Source organism: Urocitellus parryii, chromosome 15, assembly GCF_045843805.1.
Source record: "Urocitellus parryii isolate mUroPar1 chromosome 15, mUroPar1.hap1, whole genome shotgun sequence".
Classification (NCBI taxonomy): Eukaryota; Metazoa; Chordata; class Mammalia; order Rodentia; family Sciuridae; genus Urocitellus; species Urocitellus parryii.
The window spans coordinates 50,713,893-50,734,812 of NC_135545.1; the positions used below are offsets into that span (position 1 = coordinate 50,713,893).

The following is a 20,920-nucleotide window of genomic DNA, read 5'->3' on the forward strand; positions in this document are numbered from 1 at the left end:
TCATCTTCCAAAGCCCCTGAGGTGCTCTGTTGGAGCCTCTCTGTTAGGGTGGTCTCTTGCTACCTCTGTCCCCATCAGAGCTCGCCACAGACTGGGTATTTTATAAGGAACAGAGACAGACTCAGCTGTTGACATGGGCCATGATGCCCGTGTTGGGGTAGAGAAATTGAGATATCTGCTGATACAAATATTATAGCAAATAATCCCACAGACTCACAGTCCTGAAGAAAGGCTAGTCCTGTCTGAACGGAGCAACACCAGCCACAACAGGGGTCTCGTGGGCATCAATAGTTCCTCAACAATCTCTGGAACCTGCCTGTTCTGCAGCCCTCTCCTGTGTAGTGTCTCCTAACAACAGAAACCCAGTAAATGTTTGTTAAATGCATTAGGAGAATCAATGGATGTATAAATAAATGAACAGAAAAGATAAACCCGTGTTGCTTGTCCAGTGGAATACAAATGTGTGTTCTCTCCGCAGCCTTCCAGCATTAAGGAAGAGCTTCTCTATTTAACCCTCATCCTCTAAGAATCAGTTTTAGGTTATACCTAGAGACTGGGCAAGTAAAAGCTTGCAAGTTAGATGACAGTGCCTCTCTGCTGGACCAGTAGCCCCAAGAAAACTGGGAGCATGCTGGTTTCCTTCCTGACTCTATCTCAGCACCTTGGACAGATCCCAGCACAGGGCCTTGCTGCAGAAATAGAGCTCTTCAACTGGCTTATGGAATGTCTGCTCTGCAGCAAGCCCGGGCCACCCATTTTGTTTGTCACCTTGTCTCATCCTTTAGTTAGAAACAGACTAACTCCACTTTACAAAGGAGAAAGCTAAGGCTCAGAGAGGTTGGGTGGTGCAGCTGGTACCAGTGGAGCCTTCTGACTCCAGTGCCCACCATCCTTCTTCGATTCCAGGCTGGTTCTTGATGTGAGCCACCAGCCAGTTCTTGGCTACCTCCAGCATCTCTTTCACAGACAGTCCCTGGCTGACAATGGTTGGCTTCAGACCTTTTGACTTTACGTTGGCATGAAAACGATGTGCATTTAGTAATAATTGAACTTCCCATTTTGCATTTGGATCTTCTGGGCTAGCAAGAGGCAGTGTCATAGTCTCTCCCAATGCTGGGCAGCAGCAGTGACTCGGCTCCCCCAGCCTGGTGATCAGAGGCCTTGCTCAGCTATGGCATCTAGGAGGTGAGGTGGATTCAATAACATTTCTACTCCAGCTTTTTTCAACTCAGGTTGGGTTTATCAGGAGGTGACCCCATAGTAACTCCGTTTGGTATCTGTAGTTTGTCTTAGAGGATAAACCCACCTCCAAGGCTTCTCCTAGGTCCCTCCCTCTGCCTGATCCTGTGTCAAATGACATGACCCAAGAAAAGAGAAAGCTCTACAGTTTGCTTCCTGACAGCTCTCCATCTTTTGCTTTGTCTTCTCACCATTTAGAATCTCCGCTGAAGGTGTGGACATCGTCTTGGATTGCCTGTGTGGGGACAACACTGGGAAAGGCCTCAGCCTTCTCAAGCCCCTGGGAACCTACATTTTATATGGTGAGTGGTACACAGCAGCAGGGCATGGTCAGTGACAGGGACGCTGCCCTTGTGCCCAAGACCAAGGCTCTGAGAGATGAAATGTGCTGGTTGGTGTGTTGGGGTTGTAGGATGGCGTGTTTCTTTTCTTCTATTGATGCTGCTGTTAGTTGTTTTTAATGATAAACTTTGTGCCTACTTCCCCATAATCCTGTTATCTTAGAATAGATAAAGCAAGGCTGAGCCAAGATAGTCCAAGATGAGTAGAACCTTTGAGGGACTTGGCCCACAGGAAGTGGGAAATACCAATTGGCTTCAAGGACATTAAGAAGATGTCAGCATGGAGGACCCATAGCAGGATGGAAAAAAGTGGGCAGGATATGGAGGCCTCTGGGGGATTCATCTCGATTGGTGATGGGTTGCAGAGAGCTGCCCTCCTTCTTCCGGACTACCTGAATGTCCCATCAAGATGGGAGCCATGGAAGGATGGCACGGGTCTAGTCCCATCTGCGCTGTGCCTACCTCCATTTCTACGCTCTTGGTGGTGGAGAAGATTGATGGAAACAGCTGGGAGCAAATCTTCTCCAACAGGAGACTCTAGAGCCCCCTCTTCCCTGTCACAGGCACGCAAGCTGATCTAAACAGCAGTCTCTACAAAAAGGCTCACATGAGGCCAGGTGTCATATTCCTAAGCAAAGGGATACTGGAGTTACCTGATGTTTGAGATTTTTGACTGCTCTGTGCCCTGTAGGTGCAATAGATATTGAACCTTAACTCTGGGTAGCTCAGGGGGAAAAAAAAACACTCATTTCCCTGACATTAGCTGAGAAGCTGATAAAAAAGATATTTGAGGAATATAAGTATCTCTTTGTCATCATTAGATCATTATAACAGAAAGAGAATTGAGCTCATCAGAGATGGATAAATACTCCATAGCTGGTGTTTTGATAATTTCTATCATGACCACATATTTCCTTGGAAGTGGATACATAATTTATTATTATTATTGGTGAGAGGGCTTCTGGGAATCCAAGGGCATTATGACAAATATGGCGAATACCATGCAGATGGGTAGTTTCCTCGTCTTTCTTATCATTTACCAGGAATTCTATTTATATTTTTAATGTTTATTTTTTAGTTATATTGGACACAATACTTTATTTTTATGTGGTGCTGAGGACCGAACCCAGGGCCTCACACGTGGTAGGCAAGCACTCTACCACTGAGCCACATCCCCAGCCCCCAGTAGTTCTATTTTTGGCCCAATTCCATGATGTCATTTTTGTGCAGTTCAGCTTGAATGTCATAATTATCAAATCCATTGCATTGATTCCTTGGTTACCAATTACTGCAAGCCTTGTGCCATATGCCTACTGGACGTTAGCCCATAAAGGCAGAAGCAGTAAAGTGGCTACTAGTTTACGCAGGTTGAATAATTAAGTTTAATATATACATTATTTTGTCATTAAATAATTATTCTCTTAAGAAAAACTTACTTCCAAGTCTCTGGGTACAAGTCAGGAAAGCCACTGAAGAGGTACCATTATGGTATACCTATATTGTTAAGTCTCCTCCTCCCCTACCCGGGAGGAGGGTCCTTCCTCCCAGTCTCAGCATCTTACAGTAACTTCTCCAACTCCACCTCCCACCTGCCACCTGAGCCTTGCTTGTACAAACTGGCAAAACTAGATTCTCATTGCATTGTCTCAAGTGGCATTCACCGCTCTGCCCAGACTGCTCTGGGGCTGACCCACTGGTCACACCATTTCCTCGTCTTCTGAACCTGTTTTTAACCTCCTCTTCTTTCTTCTGTGCTTCTTTCTCCATCCATCTGAATCCCCCTCCACCACCTCGGTGCCCAGGCCAGGTCAGCGCCCTGCGCCTCTCCCTTGCTCGGGAATCGCATTCAGACCCATAGAGCAGCTTCCCACCGTCCCTTTCTCAAAGAGCAGAACCTGGCAGATGTGTCAGCAGTGCACCATTTCATTAAAACACTTGCCTTGGATGCCCTTTGTTACACAGTTTTCCAATGACATTAGTCACCATGAGAAGAATCTCCATTTTCTCTTTGATCCAATGACACCTAGTTAAAACAGTCAACCTGACGCCCAGCTCCTATCCCTTCCTTTTTAAGCCATTGCCAGTTGGGCACCAGACAACTGTGGTCCTTCCAGGTGTAACGAGTGATGCCCATTTCCATGAACAAGTGCCTGATTGGGGACCCTTTCATCTGCAGGTTCGTCCAACATGGTAACTGGAGAGACCAAGAGCTTCTTCAGCTTTGCTAAATCAGTAAGTACCTGTGCATGTCTAACAGCACCGTGCTGGGGGGTGGATTTGTATGTTGTGAGCTCCTCCATCGGAGACGCTGACCGCTCCTGCTTGTCCTTTATTTGCATCATTTATTTTCAAAAAAGCCTGCATCTCTGCCCTGCTCACTGCACCCAGGCAGGACCAGGGCTTGAGCTTCTTTTATCTGAATGAAGTCGAGAGGTAGGAGTGCTGGGAAACTCAAGAAAGCTTTATTTTTATTTCAACAGAGACTACTGAGGCATTTGTGTTTTTAATCATAAGTCAGAAATGAACTTAGCATTAGTGCATTTTATTTGCTCCCGGGAGGACCAGCCTCTCAGTTTGGCCACTTTATGACCAGGTCTCTTTGTGTGCCTGAGATTTTTCTGTGTTTTCATCCTACTATGTGGGATCCCATGACTTTATCAAGCTCTGAATACACAATTATTTTGTCTGCCATTGAGAAACCTCCTCTCTGGGCATTTGCTCCTATTGGATGCCTGGAGGGATGTGTGTTCCTGTCTAGAGCTATGCAGTGCTAGACATTAGCAAATTTGGGCTTCTTCTTTTATTTTTACTCCCCTCCACCCCCAGAGCAGGGACCTGCTGCTTCTCACAGTGCTTGCTGTGTGCTTCCTCCCCAGCCCGATGGCTTCACTTACTGTTATAAGCATTTTCTTGGTGCCTACTGTTTGCAACATTGTGCCAGGCATCCAGGAGTCACAGTGCATAGAGAGGTGGCTCTCCTATGCCAATAGGAAGGCAAAGTCAAATTAAGACAGACATAATAATAACGTGATTGATGGCTCTCCAGCATCAGAAGGGGATTGAAATAGGATGCGGAAGAGAAAACAGCAGGATGGGGCAGAGGCATTTTGAATAGAGCGGTCAGGGAAATCCGTGGGAAGCTGAGAGTCTGTTCTATGTGCGGCACTACAGGGATGTCATGTGCTCCCAAAGAGCCAGCACCAGCTGCCAGAAACTTTACCCTGAACCTTCCCTGATTTTGGGAGGTTCCTGCTCCCTACAACTATGAGATTGGAATTAGAGGGCTTCGTTCATTCTCCATTGAGGCTTTAAAATCTGGGTCAGGGATCATCTAGGCTACAGGATTTGCAGGAGGAGCAGGGGTGGGGCCTATCTCTTCGGGATGCCATGTTCCCGCATCCCTGAAGACAGACTTGGTACCACGCACACCTGTTTTATTAATGTGGCTGTAAGTAATGTGATGCTGACCGACTGCTGTGGGTTACCACACATTAGATGCAATTGTAAGAAAAGCGTTTTCCCTTCTCCACTAAATGCACAATCACAACACAGGACACTAACAAAATAACTGCAGTGTGCTCACACTCAGCGAAGGCCCTCACGGACACACAGCTAGGTGATTAGGGCAGCTAGGGTGGAGGTAGATTCCTTTGCGCATTATGCTTTGTAGCTGAAGGCTAAGAACAAAGATTAACCCTCTGAGCCCTGTGTTCTCAGAGGGACTGGTTTGATGCTAGTTGATTAGAAGTAATTTGAAGAGGGTATTACAAAGAATGGAAGGAGAACTTTGCTTTGAAATATTCTTAAAAAAAAAAAAAAACTCTTAAATCTATAGAGAGGTGTTGGACTTGTACCCGGATTTCTCACTCTGCCTTCTTAATTATGTTCCCTCTTAGAACTTCACACTCATTCTCAAATATGCTATTTGCTTTCGGGCCATAAAATGTGATGATACTCACAGATGAGGGACAAGCCTAGAGCACAATCTGACTCCAAACTCACAGCTCTTATTCTCTAAATCCAAACATCCCTTTCAAATTAAGGTAATAAAAGTTGTGCTTCTAGGGCACCTAGCAAATGTCAGGTACCATTCTAGGCACCTGACATGCATGAACACAGTTACTCCTCATCACCGTGCCATGAGGTTCAGAGAGGAAACCCGGCACAGATAGGCTAGGTGACTCCACTAGAGTCACACAACTAGTAAGTGGCATTCAGCCCAAGAACTCTTAACCACTAGTGTGAAGCAGTTGTAGATTCTGCAAGCATCCCTTCCATAAATATTCCTTGAGACATGCATCAAGTTATTAATCATTTTTCTACCTTTGCTTTGTAAAAAGACATTCGTTGTCAATATGTGACTCTTCTAGAGCTGGTCCTTGCCCTTGCTGAAGGGCGCGGTACAGTTTCTGAACCAGAACCTCAGTCCTGGTTTCAACCTAACACGAGTCTCCCAACCTAAATAAATCAAAATCTGTCTGGGCACAGTGGCACACCCCTAAAATCCCAGCAATTTGGGAGGCCGGAATTTTAGGATCTCAAGTTCAAAGCCAGTCTCAACAACTTAGCAAACCCCTATATCAACAAATAAAAAGGACTGGGGTTGTGTGGCTCAATGGTTAAGAACTCCTGGGTTTAATGCCTGGTACCAAAAAAAAAAAATGAAGTGAAACAAAATAAAAATAAAAATCTTTTACTTTTGTAAGCCTCTTCAATTCTTTTTGGAAACGGGAAGAATCCAAATAAGCACCTTGATAACAAATATCATGAAACTTATGAATGCCCATCACATTTCTGCTTGCATTCTGTACTGAAACCTACAGTAAACATTTTACCTCTTAAAACCCTCCAGAAACTAGAAGTTTGAATTTCTAGCCTACAACTGGCACCAAAGGCATAGCAATTAAGTCAGCACAGAGTGGCTGGATGGCCATTTCTGCAGGTTGTTAAGGACGATGGGCTTGTGTTGATGTCTCATGGGGAGCCTGGAAAAGAGACAGCCACAGGTACCAGCTGTGTGTGGCCACCCAGGTCTTCAGTCTGGGCTTCTCCACGTCAGTGCTGTTGGTTTTTTAGGGCTGGATCATCTTTGCCATGGAGCTGTCCTGAGCATCACAGCAACACCCCCTCGACCCAGTAACACAACCAAAAATATCCCCCAACATTACTTGACGTCCCTGATGGGGGGCAAAACTGCCCCTAGTTGAAAACCACTAGGAAATTCCCAACCCTTCAGCTTCACTGTTCTTTACATTCTTCCTTCTGTGGAAGTTACCTCCTGCCCCCACTTGCTCTTCTTTCTGTGACAGATTCCTGCCCGCCTGTCTGGTATAGCCCTGCCATTCTCCCCCCTTAAGAAAGCTACACCTGCAATCACAGGGGTCACCCCACCATGCCCCCCAATACCTCTTCAACTTCTGCTTCACCAACCCAGGTAGTTGCAGGGCCACTGCCTAAGCCAAGTATTGTATACCTTATGCTTCCGGGAAGCCATGGAGGACAGATTCCGCCACTATAGTCAGTGGAGAAAACAAAGCCCAGAGCGTAACGGGGAGTAAGTTAGGATTCAACTCCAGAGCCAATGGTTCCTATCACGTTCCTAACGTTTGGACTGTACGTGGCCCAGTACAGGTTGAGTATCTGTACCCAGAATGCTTGGGGCCAGAAGTGTTTCAGATTTGGGATATCTGTTTTAGTGTTGGAATATTTGCATATAACATAATGAGACCACTTGATGATAAGACCCAAGTCTGTACCCAAAATTCATTTATGTGTCATGTACACTTGATATACAGAGTCCAAAGAATATTTAATGTTTTAGTATTAGTGCACCTGCATTTTGACTGAAAATTGTTCCATGAGGTGAGGTAAGGTTTTCCAAGTATGACATCCTGTTGGCACTCTGAAATTTTCAGATGTTGGAGCTTTTTTAGATTTCGGGGTTTGAGACTTTCAACCTGCAGTTGGTTTGGGCTCTCCCGCCTAGATCCTGAGCTTAGCATGAGCACTGCCATCTGCGGTATCCTGTGCACTCCCAGCACTCCCTGATGAAACTGGTGCTTTTAAAAAGGCCCAGCGAGAGCTGTCTGTGGCAGCTGGGATCAGCCCTCTGCTGCCCCGTGGAAGCTGACAGCCTGGGGTGGGGGCAGATGTGGCCTGATGTTCGGTCTCCTAACCCAGGGCCCGCTTCTCTTTCAGTGGTGGCAGGTGGAGAAAGTGAACCCCATCAAGCTGTATGAAGAGAACAAAGTCATCGCGGGGTTCTCCCTCTTACACCTGCTCTTCAAACAGGGCCGAGCAGGCCTCGTTCGAGGTGTGGTAGACAGACTCATAGGCCTGTACAACCAGAAGAAGATCAAGCCGGTGGTGGACTCCTTGTGGGCCCTGGAGGAGGTAAGAATGGTGCCCTTCCTCAGCAAACAGCCTCCTCTTTTTGGTCCAGGCGAGTTTGGGCAGACAGATACAGTTTTTTTTTTTTTTAACTGGTGATATTTCCCAGGTTGGTTTGTTGGAATTGAGTATCTTGAAAGTCATTGTCTCATAGCATAGTGCTTTCGATGTAAGTTCCTTAGTATTCCTCAGACTGTGTGCCCCAGCTCACCACCAGTGCCATGAACCCTTTCTTCCCAGGTAAGCTGCTGAATGTACATGGGTGTGTACAGTTCACCTGGGTTACGAGAGCGTGTGTGCACTGTTACAGAATCACGTACACAGTCACCTTGTGGGTATGTAAGAGATCAAGGACAGGGCAGACAAGACCTCAGAGCTGAAATGCTTTGTGTGCTGAGCCCAGATGTTTTAAGCCCCTGGGAGACATTGTTAGCAGTCGTGATGGATGCTGTAATTCTCGCTGAATTGCTAGGTCTGCTGTTGGATTGAGTCTTTTCATTAACGCAACGGCCAGAAATTCTACTACTTGGAAGCATCCTTGACCATGAAAACATTAAGAGCCCTGAGCATAACCTTTCAGGGTGCCGAGGCATGAACTGGTCGTCTTGGTTCATCTAAGACTTGCAGGAGGAGACTGGGTCTCAACAACCGTTCTGGACAAAGGAAGGTTCAGTTATGGCTGTTCCCTGTGAGGACCAAGGACAGGTGTGGCCTGGATTTCAGGAGGCGTTTCATTAAGATCTATCTAACTCAGGCGTCTGTGACCTTGGCTTCAGGGAGCCAAGAAGCCCCTGAAAAATATTTTAAAATATGTGGGGTGTGTTTTTCGTCTGTGTTTTGCATTTCTCGTGGAAGAGGTGCCTTATGGAAGTGCTGTTACACTTATAGGAGTCACAGATGTTTTTACCGTCTGTAGCACACACTACATTCCATGGGACGGAATGGGTGTGTTTCTGGGAAGAAACTGTTGTACTTGCCTGTTGGACTAAGTTGACTCAAAGGCAGTGGCTTCTCCAAGCACAGAAATCTCCCCAAACGGCTATGTTGAGAGAACTGTGTAAGCAAAGATGACTACTAGCCCTGGTTCTGTGGACCAGAAATGTGTCCATGTATCTCTCCAGCACTGATGTATCACTTATGGTCTCAAACCCAGCCAACAAAGGATTTTTTTCCTTTTATTGGTGTATTAGAGTTATACATAATAGTTGAGTTCATTTTGACATAATTATACATGCATGGAATTTAATTTACTCCATTTTAGTCCCTGGGATCCCTACTTTCTCTCCCCTTCTCCCTCCTACTGGTCTACCTTCCATATATCTATATCTATCTATCTCTATTCATATAAACACATAATCTTTTTATATACACACATATAAATATATACATAATATTTTTAATACATATATATTTTTAGTTGTAGTTGGAAACGATACCTTTATTTATTTTTATGTGGTGCTGAGGATCGAGCCCAGCGCCTCCCACGTGCTAGGTGAGCGATCTACCACTGAGCCCCAGCCCCAGCCCTTTTACATTATCTTTTTATGCAACTGTTTTATCACATAAAATTTTAAGTGTATATATACATATATATATATATACTTAAAATAGTATAAGATACTTGTCACCCTGATTCAACATCTGCTAGTTACAAGCAGTTTTCAGTATTTTTAAATTAGTGCATTATAGATATGCATAAAGGCGAAATTTGGTGTACTGTTCTCATACTTACGTAAGATAGTTTGATTAATTTCATTCTACTGTTCTACCCTTTTCCAGTTCTCCTTCCCTTCATATCAATCTCCTTCCTATGCTTCACTGCTCTCCCTTCTATTTCCCTGGGGTTTCCTTCCTGCTCCCTGACTTGCCTTTTGGTCTACCTTCCACAAATGGGAGAAAACATCTGATCCTTGACTTTCTGGGTCTGCTTATTTCACTTAGCATGATATCCTCCAGGTCCATGCATCTACTGGCAAATTTCATTCACAATTTCATTCTTCTTTACAGCTGAATAAAACTTTATTGTGTATATAGACCACATTCTCTTTACCCCTTCATCTACTGACAGGCACCTGGGCTGGTTCCATAACTTGGCTATTGTGAATTACACTGCTATAAACATTGATATGACTGTATCACTATAGTATGGTGATTTGGGTTCTTTAGGTACATACTGAAGAGTGGAATGACTGGGTCATATGGTGGTTCCATTCTTAGCTATTTCAGGAATCTTCATACTGCTTTTCAGAGTGACTGTACTAATTTGCAGTCCTACCAACAATGTATGAGTCTACCTTTATCCCCACATCCTTCCAGTATTTATTATTATTCATCTTCTTGATGGTTGCCATTCTGACAAACGTGAGAGAAAAATCTTAATGTCTTGTTGATTGTATTTCTCTGATGGCTAGAGATGTTGAACATTCATTTTTTTCATATATTTGTTGTCCATTTCTTTGAGAAATGAAAAGACCTTATTTCTTTTGATAAAAGAAATACATCCTGATTACAGGAAATTCCCAAATTAACCAAAAACATAAGGAGAAAACCAACCGCAGGTCCACATTCCAGAGAAGGATAACGTCGTTAACATTTGCTTCACTTCCTTCCAGTGTTTTTTCTAATGCAGGTGCTCACTATGATTCAATTTATTGCTAAATTAAACCAGTTAATAATGCATGCTTTCTGCTGTGTAATTACCAAAGTGGTTAGCCTGTTGTAATGATCTTCTTGAAAATGTTTTTAATTGAATGAGTCAGACATCCATATGTTCACCATGTCATCTCAGTGGAACGGGGAAGGACTGAGCTGCATGGGTATGGGGTTCCGGTGTCAGGGAGGAGAGAATATCGGAAATAGTTAAGATGAGGGGGAGGAGTTAGTTCATCCCTGGGGCAGAGAAGGGACTTACGCCTAAACTTAGTGTGCAAACAGCCCCAGCAAGTCTAGTGGTATTAAGTGAGGATTGAAATCCAAGAGGGACTCCTCTTGGCACCGTGGGTTCTCGTGCTGGTACCTGAAATCTTTCCTAGGTCACAGTGGTAATTAAATCACCAAATACTTATTAAATGACTGCAGTGTGCCCAGTACTGTGCAGATGCCAGAGACACAATGGCAACCCTGGACTTCATGGACCTTGTATTCAGGACAGTGGAAAGGGGCAGAAAACACATCATGGAGGTGGACAAACACAAGCAGGGTGATGGCCAATTGTAATGAGTTCTTGGAAGGAGATAAGTCAGGATATACATTGGTGAACTGGTGGAGTGGGAGACTTGGTTTCCACATGAGATTTTCATATTCTCTCTCTCTCTACACACACACACACACACACACACACACACACACACACGCCTTCTGTAAGTATATCTGAGCTTTATGCATTGAAAGATTTTTTCATCTCCCAAGAATTAATTTTCTCTTGTTGGTTTGATATAAGGCCCACTGAGAAGGGGTGAGTGAGTACAAAGAAGGAAGCATCTTGGAGTGGTGCCCTTTGAGCTAGGATGTGAAGGTGGCACAAAACTGAAGGAAGAACATTTAAAGCAGAGAGACCCTCGAGAGTCAAGAGGTGAGCAAGAACTGTCCTGGAGAGTTCCACAGGTGTCTTGTGAGCCAAGGAGGATGCCGTGCAAAGAGCCTGAATAGGTCATCAAGGAAGGGCCAGCTAGGAACCGGGATTTACTCCGAGTACCAAGGGAGGCTGCTAAAGGGTCAACGTCAAGAAGTGCTATGCCTGTCCCAAGAGCATCATCCACCAGGGAAGAGGCTGAGATTGCTGGCCAGGAACCTGGGCAAGTCCAGAAGTCAGATATGCAGGGAAGACCCCATCTAGCTAAGGAGTGGGACAGGCACACTGAAGCACAGATCAGGAAGCTCATGGCAGATTGCCCAGCTCTCCTTAGCAGGGTCAGCAGGATTCATCACAGCCCTCACTGCTGAGGACACAGGCGCTCCATGCCTGCCATTCCTCAGTCAGGACCAGCGGAGCACGAGTGAGCTGAGGATGCAGAGCAGGACCCTTGGGACCCGGCTGGAGCTTGCATCACTGAGCTGTGGGCTGCGTGCAAGGCAGTCTGGAACCCCTGGATCCACACCTTCCTCCATCTCCACTCAGTGCTGTTGTCTAACCTGGACTCCCTCCTACAAGGAGCCTTCTGACCGGCCCCTCCTTGCATCTTGCCCCTCTCCGGGGCATTCTCTGACCAGCTACCTGCGTGGGCTGAACATACCTAAACCAGATCATGTTCCACCCTCATTAACACCCCAACCCAAGGCTCCCTTTTGAGCCTGAAATAAGAGTCTAGATTCCTTACCAAGGTCACAAGGCCCCGCCTCCTCTGATCCCTGCCCATCTCCACAGGCTCCTTGTGTCTACCTCCCTCCTCCACCCAAGCTTCAGCAGTGCAAGGATCCTGGTCCTTGAACCCGCCAGGCCTTCTTGGCTGGAGCCTCGGAACCTGCCGCTTCCTCCTCCTGGTATTTGCCAATTGGTTTCCTTCCCTTCTTCAACATCTCAGCCTCCATAGGACCTTTACAGAGCGTCCTTCTCTAACCCCACCTCTTAAAAGAAGCCACCTCTGCGCTGGTCATTCTCTCCCCCTTCCCCCTGTTTGATACTCTCCATTGTCCTTATCACTGTTTGAAGTTACCTTGTGCATTTAGTCACTAACTCGTTTAGGTTCTTGGCCCCCTTCCACTAGATCGTGATCCCCATGTGAGGAGACACTCACACTATGTTTCTCCAGACCCCTGTACCTGGCAGAGCAGATGCTAAGTACATCCTGCATGAATAATTAAGGAATCCCCCAACACTCAGAAATATGACTCCTTGGGTATTTTCTATACTTGATAATAAATGTTTAATGAATGAATGAGTAAATGAAAGAGCAAGCTATACTATAAAAGGTATTATTACTTATAGGCAAGTTAAAAAGTCATATTTTCTTAACCTGGGCATGATTGATATTTGAGTGGGAATGATCCTTTATTGGCCAGGGTTGGGGGGGGGGTGCCCTGTGCTTGGCAGAGGGTCAGCAGCATCCCTGGCTTCTATCCACTAGATGCCAGGGGTACCTGCTGTCTGCCAGCCAAGGCGATACAAAAATGCTCCAGACATTGTCAAATGTTCCCTGATGGGACAAGGGTCAGGGATGAAACAACCCCAATCTGAGAATCACTGCTTTAAAAGAAGCTATGGTGGTTCATTTAGTGACCAGCAAACAAAGGGATGGTAGCTTTTTCCAGCAGGGCAGTCCCGCCCAGGAGGGAGCAAGATGGCAGCTGCCAGTTGGCCCACAAAAGCATCCACAGCTGCTGCTCAACATTCTGAGGGTTCTTTTCTACAATATTTACAGACATCTGTTCAGAGCCACGGTGGAGCCACACGTGGATATTTATCAAGCCCACGCAGCTCTGCTGGGATCAAAGAGAATAGAGCATGCTTATTGCTTGTGAACCCTGGAAGGAGACTATAATGATTTCCCCCTTTCCTTTGGTCAATGATTGCACCAAATTGCTTTTCAGACCAGCTCTGTAACTCCATCTGTGGAATAGAAAGTCCATAGGGATTAAAAGAAAATTTCCTTGGGCTCTCTGAGACCTCCAAGTAGAAGATTTAATAATATCAGAGATGATTAAAGTTTCTTTTTAGTCATCTATCTTTGGCTTTATTGTAAGTTTAATACACAGAGCAGAGTGGTTATACTGCAGCCTCAGATTTGCTTCCAGATATGAAACGCGCAGCTGTATATTAAGTTGGAACAAAATTAACTTCACAGACAGTTTAGAGGGAGGAAACGGATGAAAAGAACTATTGATCAATCCAGAGGGCAAAAGTTTTGTTGAGCACCTACTCTGTGCTAATACTGTTTCAGGATGTCAAGTCTACAGAAGTTGTAGAAAACATGTTTTCCACCCTTGAGTTTATAACTTAGTTTTTAAAACAAAACTATTAAACAATTAGAGATTTAGCTTAGTTGTCAATCATGGGGTGTTGATTTCAACACAAATGGGTTTGAAAATGAGAGAGAACAATGATGAGAATGTTCAGAGATGGTTTTAAAGAATGAGGTGGGGCTTCACTGTGATTGGAAGGCTAGACATTACTTGGATGATTTTTAGTCATGTTTTTTTTTTACCTCTGATCAAAATATCTGACAAGAATTATTTTATAGGAGAAAAAGTTATTTGGGGGCTCATGGTGTCAGAAGTCTTACAGCTTACTCCATTTGTCAGGGCCTGAGGTGAGGTAGAACATCAGAGCAGAAGTGTGTTGCCGAGGAAGCAGCTGGGAACATCCCACTATGAAGCAGAGAGAGCCCTGCTCCATAAGGACAATATGAACCCCAAAGGCACACCCCAGGGTCCCACTTCCTCCAGCCACACCCCCATCTGCCTACAGTTACTACACAGTAAATCCCCATCAAAGGAATAAAGCATCAATTAGGTTAAGGCTTTCATATCCCAGTCCTTCTGCATCTAATCTTTGTCTCACACATGAGCTTTTGGGGGACACCTCGTAGATAAATCCTAACATTCCACCTCTTTCCCCCAAAATCTCATGCATTTCTCACAATGCAAAATACTTTTAGTCCATTTCCAAGAGTCCCCATAGCCTTAACAGTTCCATCTCTCTCCAAAGTCTAAGTCCAAAGTCTCCACCAAGATTTAAGGCAAACTCACATGAGCCCCTGGGAATATCCAGGGCAAGTTACATATATCCACTCTATGAAGGCACATTGTAACTATTTTCATTCCAAAAGGAAGAAATAAGGCATAGAAAGAGGGACAGGACCAAATAAAGACCCAAATCCAGCTGGGTGAACAAGTCCTGTAGTTCTACATCCAGCGTCTGGGACACGTGGCATCATGATGTTCTCTGTAAAGGGCTTGTGTAGCTCTGCCTCTAGGACTTTGCTGGGTGCAGACCACCTGGCCTCTCTGTTGGCTCGTTTCTTCTCTATTCCTGCAACTTTCCTGACAGACATCCCATGTTACTGGCATTTCCTAATCTCAGGGGTGTCCACTGCTGCTTTGGCTTTCTTCTCACTTCTCCACACACTGCCCTCTCGGGGGCAGCTTGAGGGACTCTGACCCTTCTGCCTTGTACCTGGCCTCCTAGGCCTTCCTTTGAAATTTCAGTGGAAGCCTCCATGACCCCCTAATTCCAGCATCCTGCACTCCTACAGAACCAGCATGATGTGGTTAACATCAAGGCCTTTCACCATCTTGAGCAGTAGCCAAGGCTCCAGGGACCATGGCTGCAGCAGCCTGTGAGTGCCTCGATGGCCAAGCATGGTGACACAACTTCCTAAGACCCCCTAATGCAAGGAGGGTGCCCCCATGGCCTCATCTTAAAGGAACTTTTATATCCTTGAGCCTGAGTTGGGTGTGGTCTTGCCAATTCCCGAGGTGCCCTCAAGTCATCTTTCCTGTTGTTGCTGGGTAAAGCCATTAGCATTACTTGTATGACTGTAATTTTTTTTTAAACAACCACATCTTCCTTAGTCCCAGCATGACTCCCAGTTCTCTGGTAAGATTGTAAGTTTTTCAAATCTTTTAGCTCTGCTTTCTGCTCCTGATTATCACAATAAACTTGGCTTTAAAACTGTCAGCAAAATCCTTGCCACTACCTGAATGCTATTATGTCTAGAAATTTTTTCTGCCAGATTAAGAAGTCCAACACCCTTAAATTCAGCCTCAAAGTCTCAGGACATTGGAAAAATGCCTACAAATTCTTATCCAAAGTATAGCACAAATGGCCTCTAGTCCAATTTTCAATAGAGTTCTCCTTTTACTCTGGAATCTCATGAACCCAGTCTTTACTGTCCACCCTCCTATAGGTATTTTGATCATCTGAGATCCCATCCCAAACATTCTAAAGCCCAGCTTGCATCACTTAACTTTCCAAAATTCCTCCAAAAAATTCTAAAAAGCTCCACAAGCTTTTTTATATTTGCTAAGATTTGCTTTGTGGGATAATATATGGTCTATTTTAGAGAAGGATCCATGTGCTGCTGAGAAGAAAGTATATTTTCTGAACCACATGGTCAGGTTAGTCATAGTAATAATGATCCTAATACTCAGTACCAACTTTTATTTTAGTCAGCTTTTTCACTGCTATGACCAAAAAAATCTGATGAGAGCAATTATAAGGAAGAAAGGATAATTTGGGTGCTCACAAATTCAGAAGTCTTAGTCCATAGATGGCCTTCTCCATTTCTTGGGGCCTGAGGTGAAGCAGAACTTTGGTGCAGAAGTGTGACTGTGGTGAACATCTTGGAACATCACACCAGGAAGCAGAGAGAGAGAGAGAGAGAGAGAGAGAAGAGAGAGAGAGAGTCCCTTACCCCAAACACACACACCCCATCCCCCACCTCCTCCAGCCCCACCCTTCTGCCTATAGCTTCCACCCAATTAGTTCCTATCAGAGGATTAATGCACCAATTAGGTTAAAGCTCTCTTAACCCAATTCTTTCACACCCAAGCTTTCGTGCCTTGTTTCTCACATGAGCTTTTAACAGACACCTAGTATCTGAACCATAGCAAAAGCTGGAGTCACAAAAAAAGAAAAAAGATATTATGAACAGGAGAGACAGTATAAACAAAATCACTGTGGCAAGTAGAAGGAAGTGGGTTAGATAGAAAGATCTGGGATAAACATCGAGAGGAAATAAGGTCAGTTTGATGGATGGAGTCAAATCACAGACACCTTAGCTATGGGGCAGAGGACTTGGCGTTAACCTTCTGGGTGAGGGGACTGCTATTAGAGAATGTGACCTACGCAGCATGCACCATTAACTTTACTTCTCAGTTCCCTGAGGCCCATCTGGTCCCACATACCATCAAACAGATGGGTGCCCAGACTGTATATCTGTGGCCTCTGATTACAGTTGTCTTCACCTGTGTGCCACTCAGCAGTACAGCAAGGGCTGCAAGGAGATCTTACTGATTTTTTAAAATCCACTATGGAAGACATTATCTGTACTAACAGTATTAGTTACATAAAAGTCTATGGCTGTAGCCCATCTCCATTAATGATATTACAGAAAAGCCTAGCTCCAATAATGATAACTAGTCCCATGTGGCTATTTTAACTTAATTTAATTTTATGGAGATGCAGTTCCTTGGATTGGAAATGTGGCTCGGTGGTAGATGCTTGTCTAGCATGTTCTGGGTTCAATCCCAGCATCACCAAAAGAAAAAAGACTGTTTTAAAATGCAGTTAGTTCCTCAGTGACAGTAGCCACATTTCAAGTGCTTAAAAGCCACACATGACTGGTGGTTACCTTACTGGACGGAACAGCTGTGGAAGAACATTCCTACTGCTGGAGAAAGTTCTATTGGACCTGATCTCTGGGATGATGGCTACCTTCTGTTTGAAGGCAGAAAATCGCCCGTCTCCCCAGCATTCCCCATGATTGCCCTAAATGGACTATGTTAATGGGCCCTTCCCTCCATTCCTGTCTTGGCCTTGGCTGTATTAAAAGTCACTGCCCAAATGCAGTTGCTGATTTGATGTAAGTGTCCCTAATCTCTTCTTATTTTGTGGTGTTTGTATTTTTTACCTCCATGTTAACAGTTATGACCGAATTATATTTGTCATTCATTCTAAATCATCACAAATCCTAAACAGATATAGCTTTATCCAAAAGAAATAAATGAATGGGAAAACATGTGAAGCCGAGCTTGGTAGGTCCTCTTCTCTGTCCCACAACGAAAGGGTAACTTGATAAAATGAGACCCGTGTGGAACACAGTGAGGAGGAGGGTGGACTGACCCAGAAGATAGGCTGTAGTGGGGAGGGGTGATGGTCAGTCTTAGAGTAGCCATAGGCTTCAACTCCAGTGCCAAACTGGGAACTTAAAGAGGATGGAGCCAAGATGCCCCAACCCAACTGAGAGGTGAAGACTCAAGGAGAAGCATGGAGCCGACCTTGATCATGTAGGTGGCACCTGGCTTCTTTAAGGGGGTAGAGGCTCCTTCCAAGGCACAGTTGGAGGTGGGGGAGGATTGTCCAAGCAGCACCCAAAGAAGCAGTGTGTTGTACTCTGTGCACAGTGACCTGGACGAGGGGCTAGGGACAGCTCATCCAGCCAGGATGCCATGGTGGCATTTGAAGCAGGAATAGGTAAGCCCCTAACAACAGTGGGGACCATGGAATGCAAGCAAATAAGCAAATCTGAGACTTTCAAAAGAGGAAATTTTAACATAAAGGGCAAACTAGAATCAAGAGTCAGAGATATCTATAATCCTAGCAACTTGGGGGAGGCTGAGGCGAGAGGATCGTGGGTTCAAAGCCAGCCTCAGCGAGACTGTGGTGCTAAGGAACTCCGTGAGACCCTGTCTCTAAATAAAACACAAAAATAGGGCTGGGGATGTGGCTCAGTGGCCAAGTGCCCTGAGTTCAATCCCCAGTACTCCTCACCCACCCCCGAAAAAAGAGTCAGAGATGACCAAGGATCTTTGAACCTGGGAGCCCAGGGATGGGGGTCAACTGAATCATTTTAGTTAAACAGGATAGAAGCTGACATGAAATTGAAGAGCTTAGGTGTGAATTGGGTTTAAGGTGATGCTGGAACAGGTAGAGATGACCAGAGGCATCTCCAATCCACAGCCTCATGGAGGTTCAAGAAGGGGGTCAGCCATTGTTACTGATGATATTTCTGGAGAATTCATTATATGTCAGGCTCTGCTCTAAGGACTTCAAGTATTCACTGATTTATACTCCCCAAAGACCAAACTATGTTAATCCTCATCTTGTAGATCATGAAACAGACTTTAGAAAGGTTTACTTACCTAAAGTCCCAGATTACAATTGGTTTGGTGGGCATTTGAACCCCAGGGAACTCTAAAACATTGAAAAAAAATGGCAATGAGTAAACCCGGTGAACAAAAAAAGAATGAGTGAAATAATTACACTAGCAAACACTCAGCTCGGTATGTTTATATGAACCAAGTGCCTTGCCGAGCCCTGAACATTAATTAGCTGATTTCCTGTGCACAGTCGCCCTTCGTGGTGGCTACTGTCACAGTCCTGGTGACAAAGAGGAGGAGATGGAAACTATAATATATCTATAATCCTAGCAGCTTGGGGGAGGCTATGGCAGGAGGATCGCGGGTTCAAAGCCAACCTCAGCGAGACTGAGAAAATGCACTGCCCAGGGTCACACAGTGAGGATGTGGCACTGAGACTGAGACAGGGACGTTAACTTCCCCCATGGTGGGGGGAATGTCCAGAACCCTCATATCCCCACCCTTCACCCTGCAGGCAGAGGACAGGCATCTGCAGACAGACGTTTGATAGAGGGACCATCACGACCATCTGACAGGTCATTATCACTGACTGCTGCTCCAGAGTCAGAAAGTCCCTGGAGGAGATGCCTCTAGATCTGCTCGCAGTTCACTGCTGACCTTTGGGAAAGCTATTTCAGTAGAAGGATGAGGGCAGGAGTCTGAATGCAAAGGGTCAGGAAGGGAATGAGTGGGTGGGTGGGGCAGGCTGACGGCTAGCAGCAGCTCCTGCTTGGCCTCAAACAGTCCAAATGCCTGGGAAGCTGGGGTAGGAGGAATGGAGAGACGGCTGTCAGCATGGGGGTGCTTTTTGGAGGGATGAAAATGTTCTAAAAATAATAGTGATGATGGTTACAAATTGCGAATATGCCAGAAAGCACTGTGTTGCATTTTAAGTGGGGGATTGTATGGGATGTGAGTTAATTTAAGCCTAACACACAGATCTCTTATGTATGCACGCACAACACACACACACACACACACACACACATACACGCACACGCACACACACACACCCTATATATTGAGAAAGGACACAATTAAAGGGCTATTTAACACTGGGATAAGAGGGGATTTGGAAGGTAGGGCAGTAGCACCACCTGGGAAATCTGGCCCCAATCTTCACTAACATCCTAGCCATGTGACCTGGCATCTGGTCCATTCTCTCAGTATTCAGATGAGAAAACTGAAACCCCAGAAGTGACTACGTCTTACTCTATGTCCCTACTCTCCTTTGTCTCTTCCTGCATGCCTTCCTTTTCTCAAGTGGAATCCTAAATTCTTCAGTTCAACATCACCCTGTCCCCACACATTCCCAGTTTCCGCCATATCCTCCCCACGGGCCCCATACCATGTTTCCTGTCACTCAAATGCATCAGCACCACCGTGGCCTGAGCCCTGTGTGGACCTGCTCCAGCCCTGCTGAGGCACCCAGCAGGCCCAACAGAAGCCCAGGTCTGGCTCAGCTTATTCACCTGTGGATCTGTAATAGGCTCAGCTGTGACTCCTTAAAGATGTCCAGTCCCTATGACTATGTCACCTTGTGTGGAGATAGGGACCTTGCAGATGCAAGTAGTTAAGGAATTTGAGATGTGGACCTTGGAGCATCCAAATGGGCCCAATGCAGTCACAAGGGTCCTAGCAAGGGGGAGGTAGGGGCCAGAGTCAGAGAAGGGAGGAAGGTGATGTGGGAGCTGGAGAAGGAGAGGAGCCTATAGGCGCTGGACAGGAAGCAGGGGGTTCTTTCCTAGAGTCTCCTGAAGGAATACAGCCCTGCCTACATCCTGCTGCCAGCCTATATCAACCTTCTGACCTGTAGAACTGTGAGAGGAAAAAAAAAAAAACATTTTAGTCCATTAAACTTGTGGTAATTTGTTATAGCGGCAACTGAAAACTAATACATCCACCACTCAACACATATTTCCAAAGCACCTGCTCACTACCTACCAGTCACTGTCGAGTAATGAGGTCTGGGTGTGCACTCTAGGGGCAGCCAGTGGCCAGAGTGAACAGTTGTTACGTAGCAGGGAGACGACTGCGGGAAGAGAAATGGGTAAGGTGAGACCTAGGCCTGGGCCTCAGCCTGGGCAGAGGTCTAGGAGCTGGAAAGACAGGGAGGCACATTTAAGCAAGAGGAAAGTTCATCAGGCTGACCA

The 20,920-nt window shown here is 45.4% G+C and overlaps 1 protein-coding gene across 1 annotated transcript in view; it reads left to right on the top strand.

Annotated features, from left to right (window-relative positions):
* Positions 1–20,920, top strand: part of Vat1l (vesicle amine transport 1 like) — a 140,826-nt gene that overhangs the window by 65,570 nt on the left and 54,336 nt on the right. Inside the window, exons 5-7 of the mRNA XM_026393019.2 lie at positions 1,438–1,541; positions 3,757–3,812; positions 7,779–7,973. Of these exons, the coding sequence (XP_026248804.2) occupies positions 1,438–1,541; positions 3,757–3,812; positions 7,779–7,973 (355 nt within the window). The remainder of the gene's footprint in view (positions 1–1,437; positions 1,542–3,756; positions 3,813–7,778; positions 7,974–20,920) is intronic.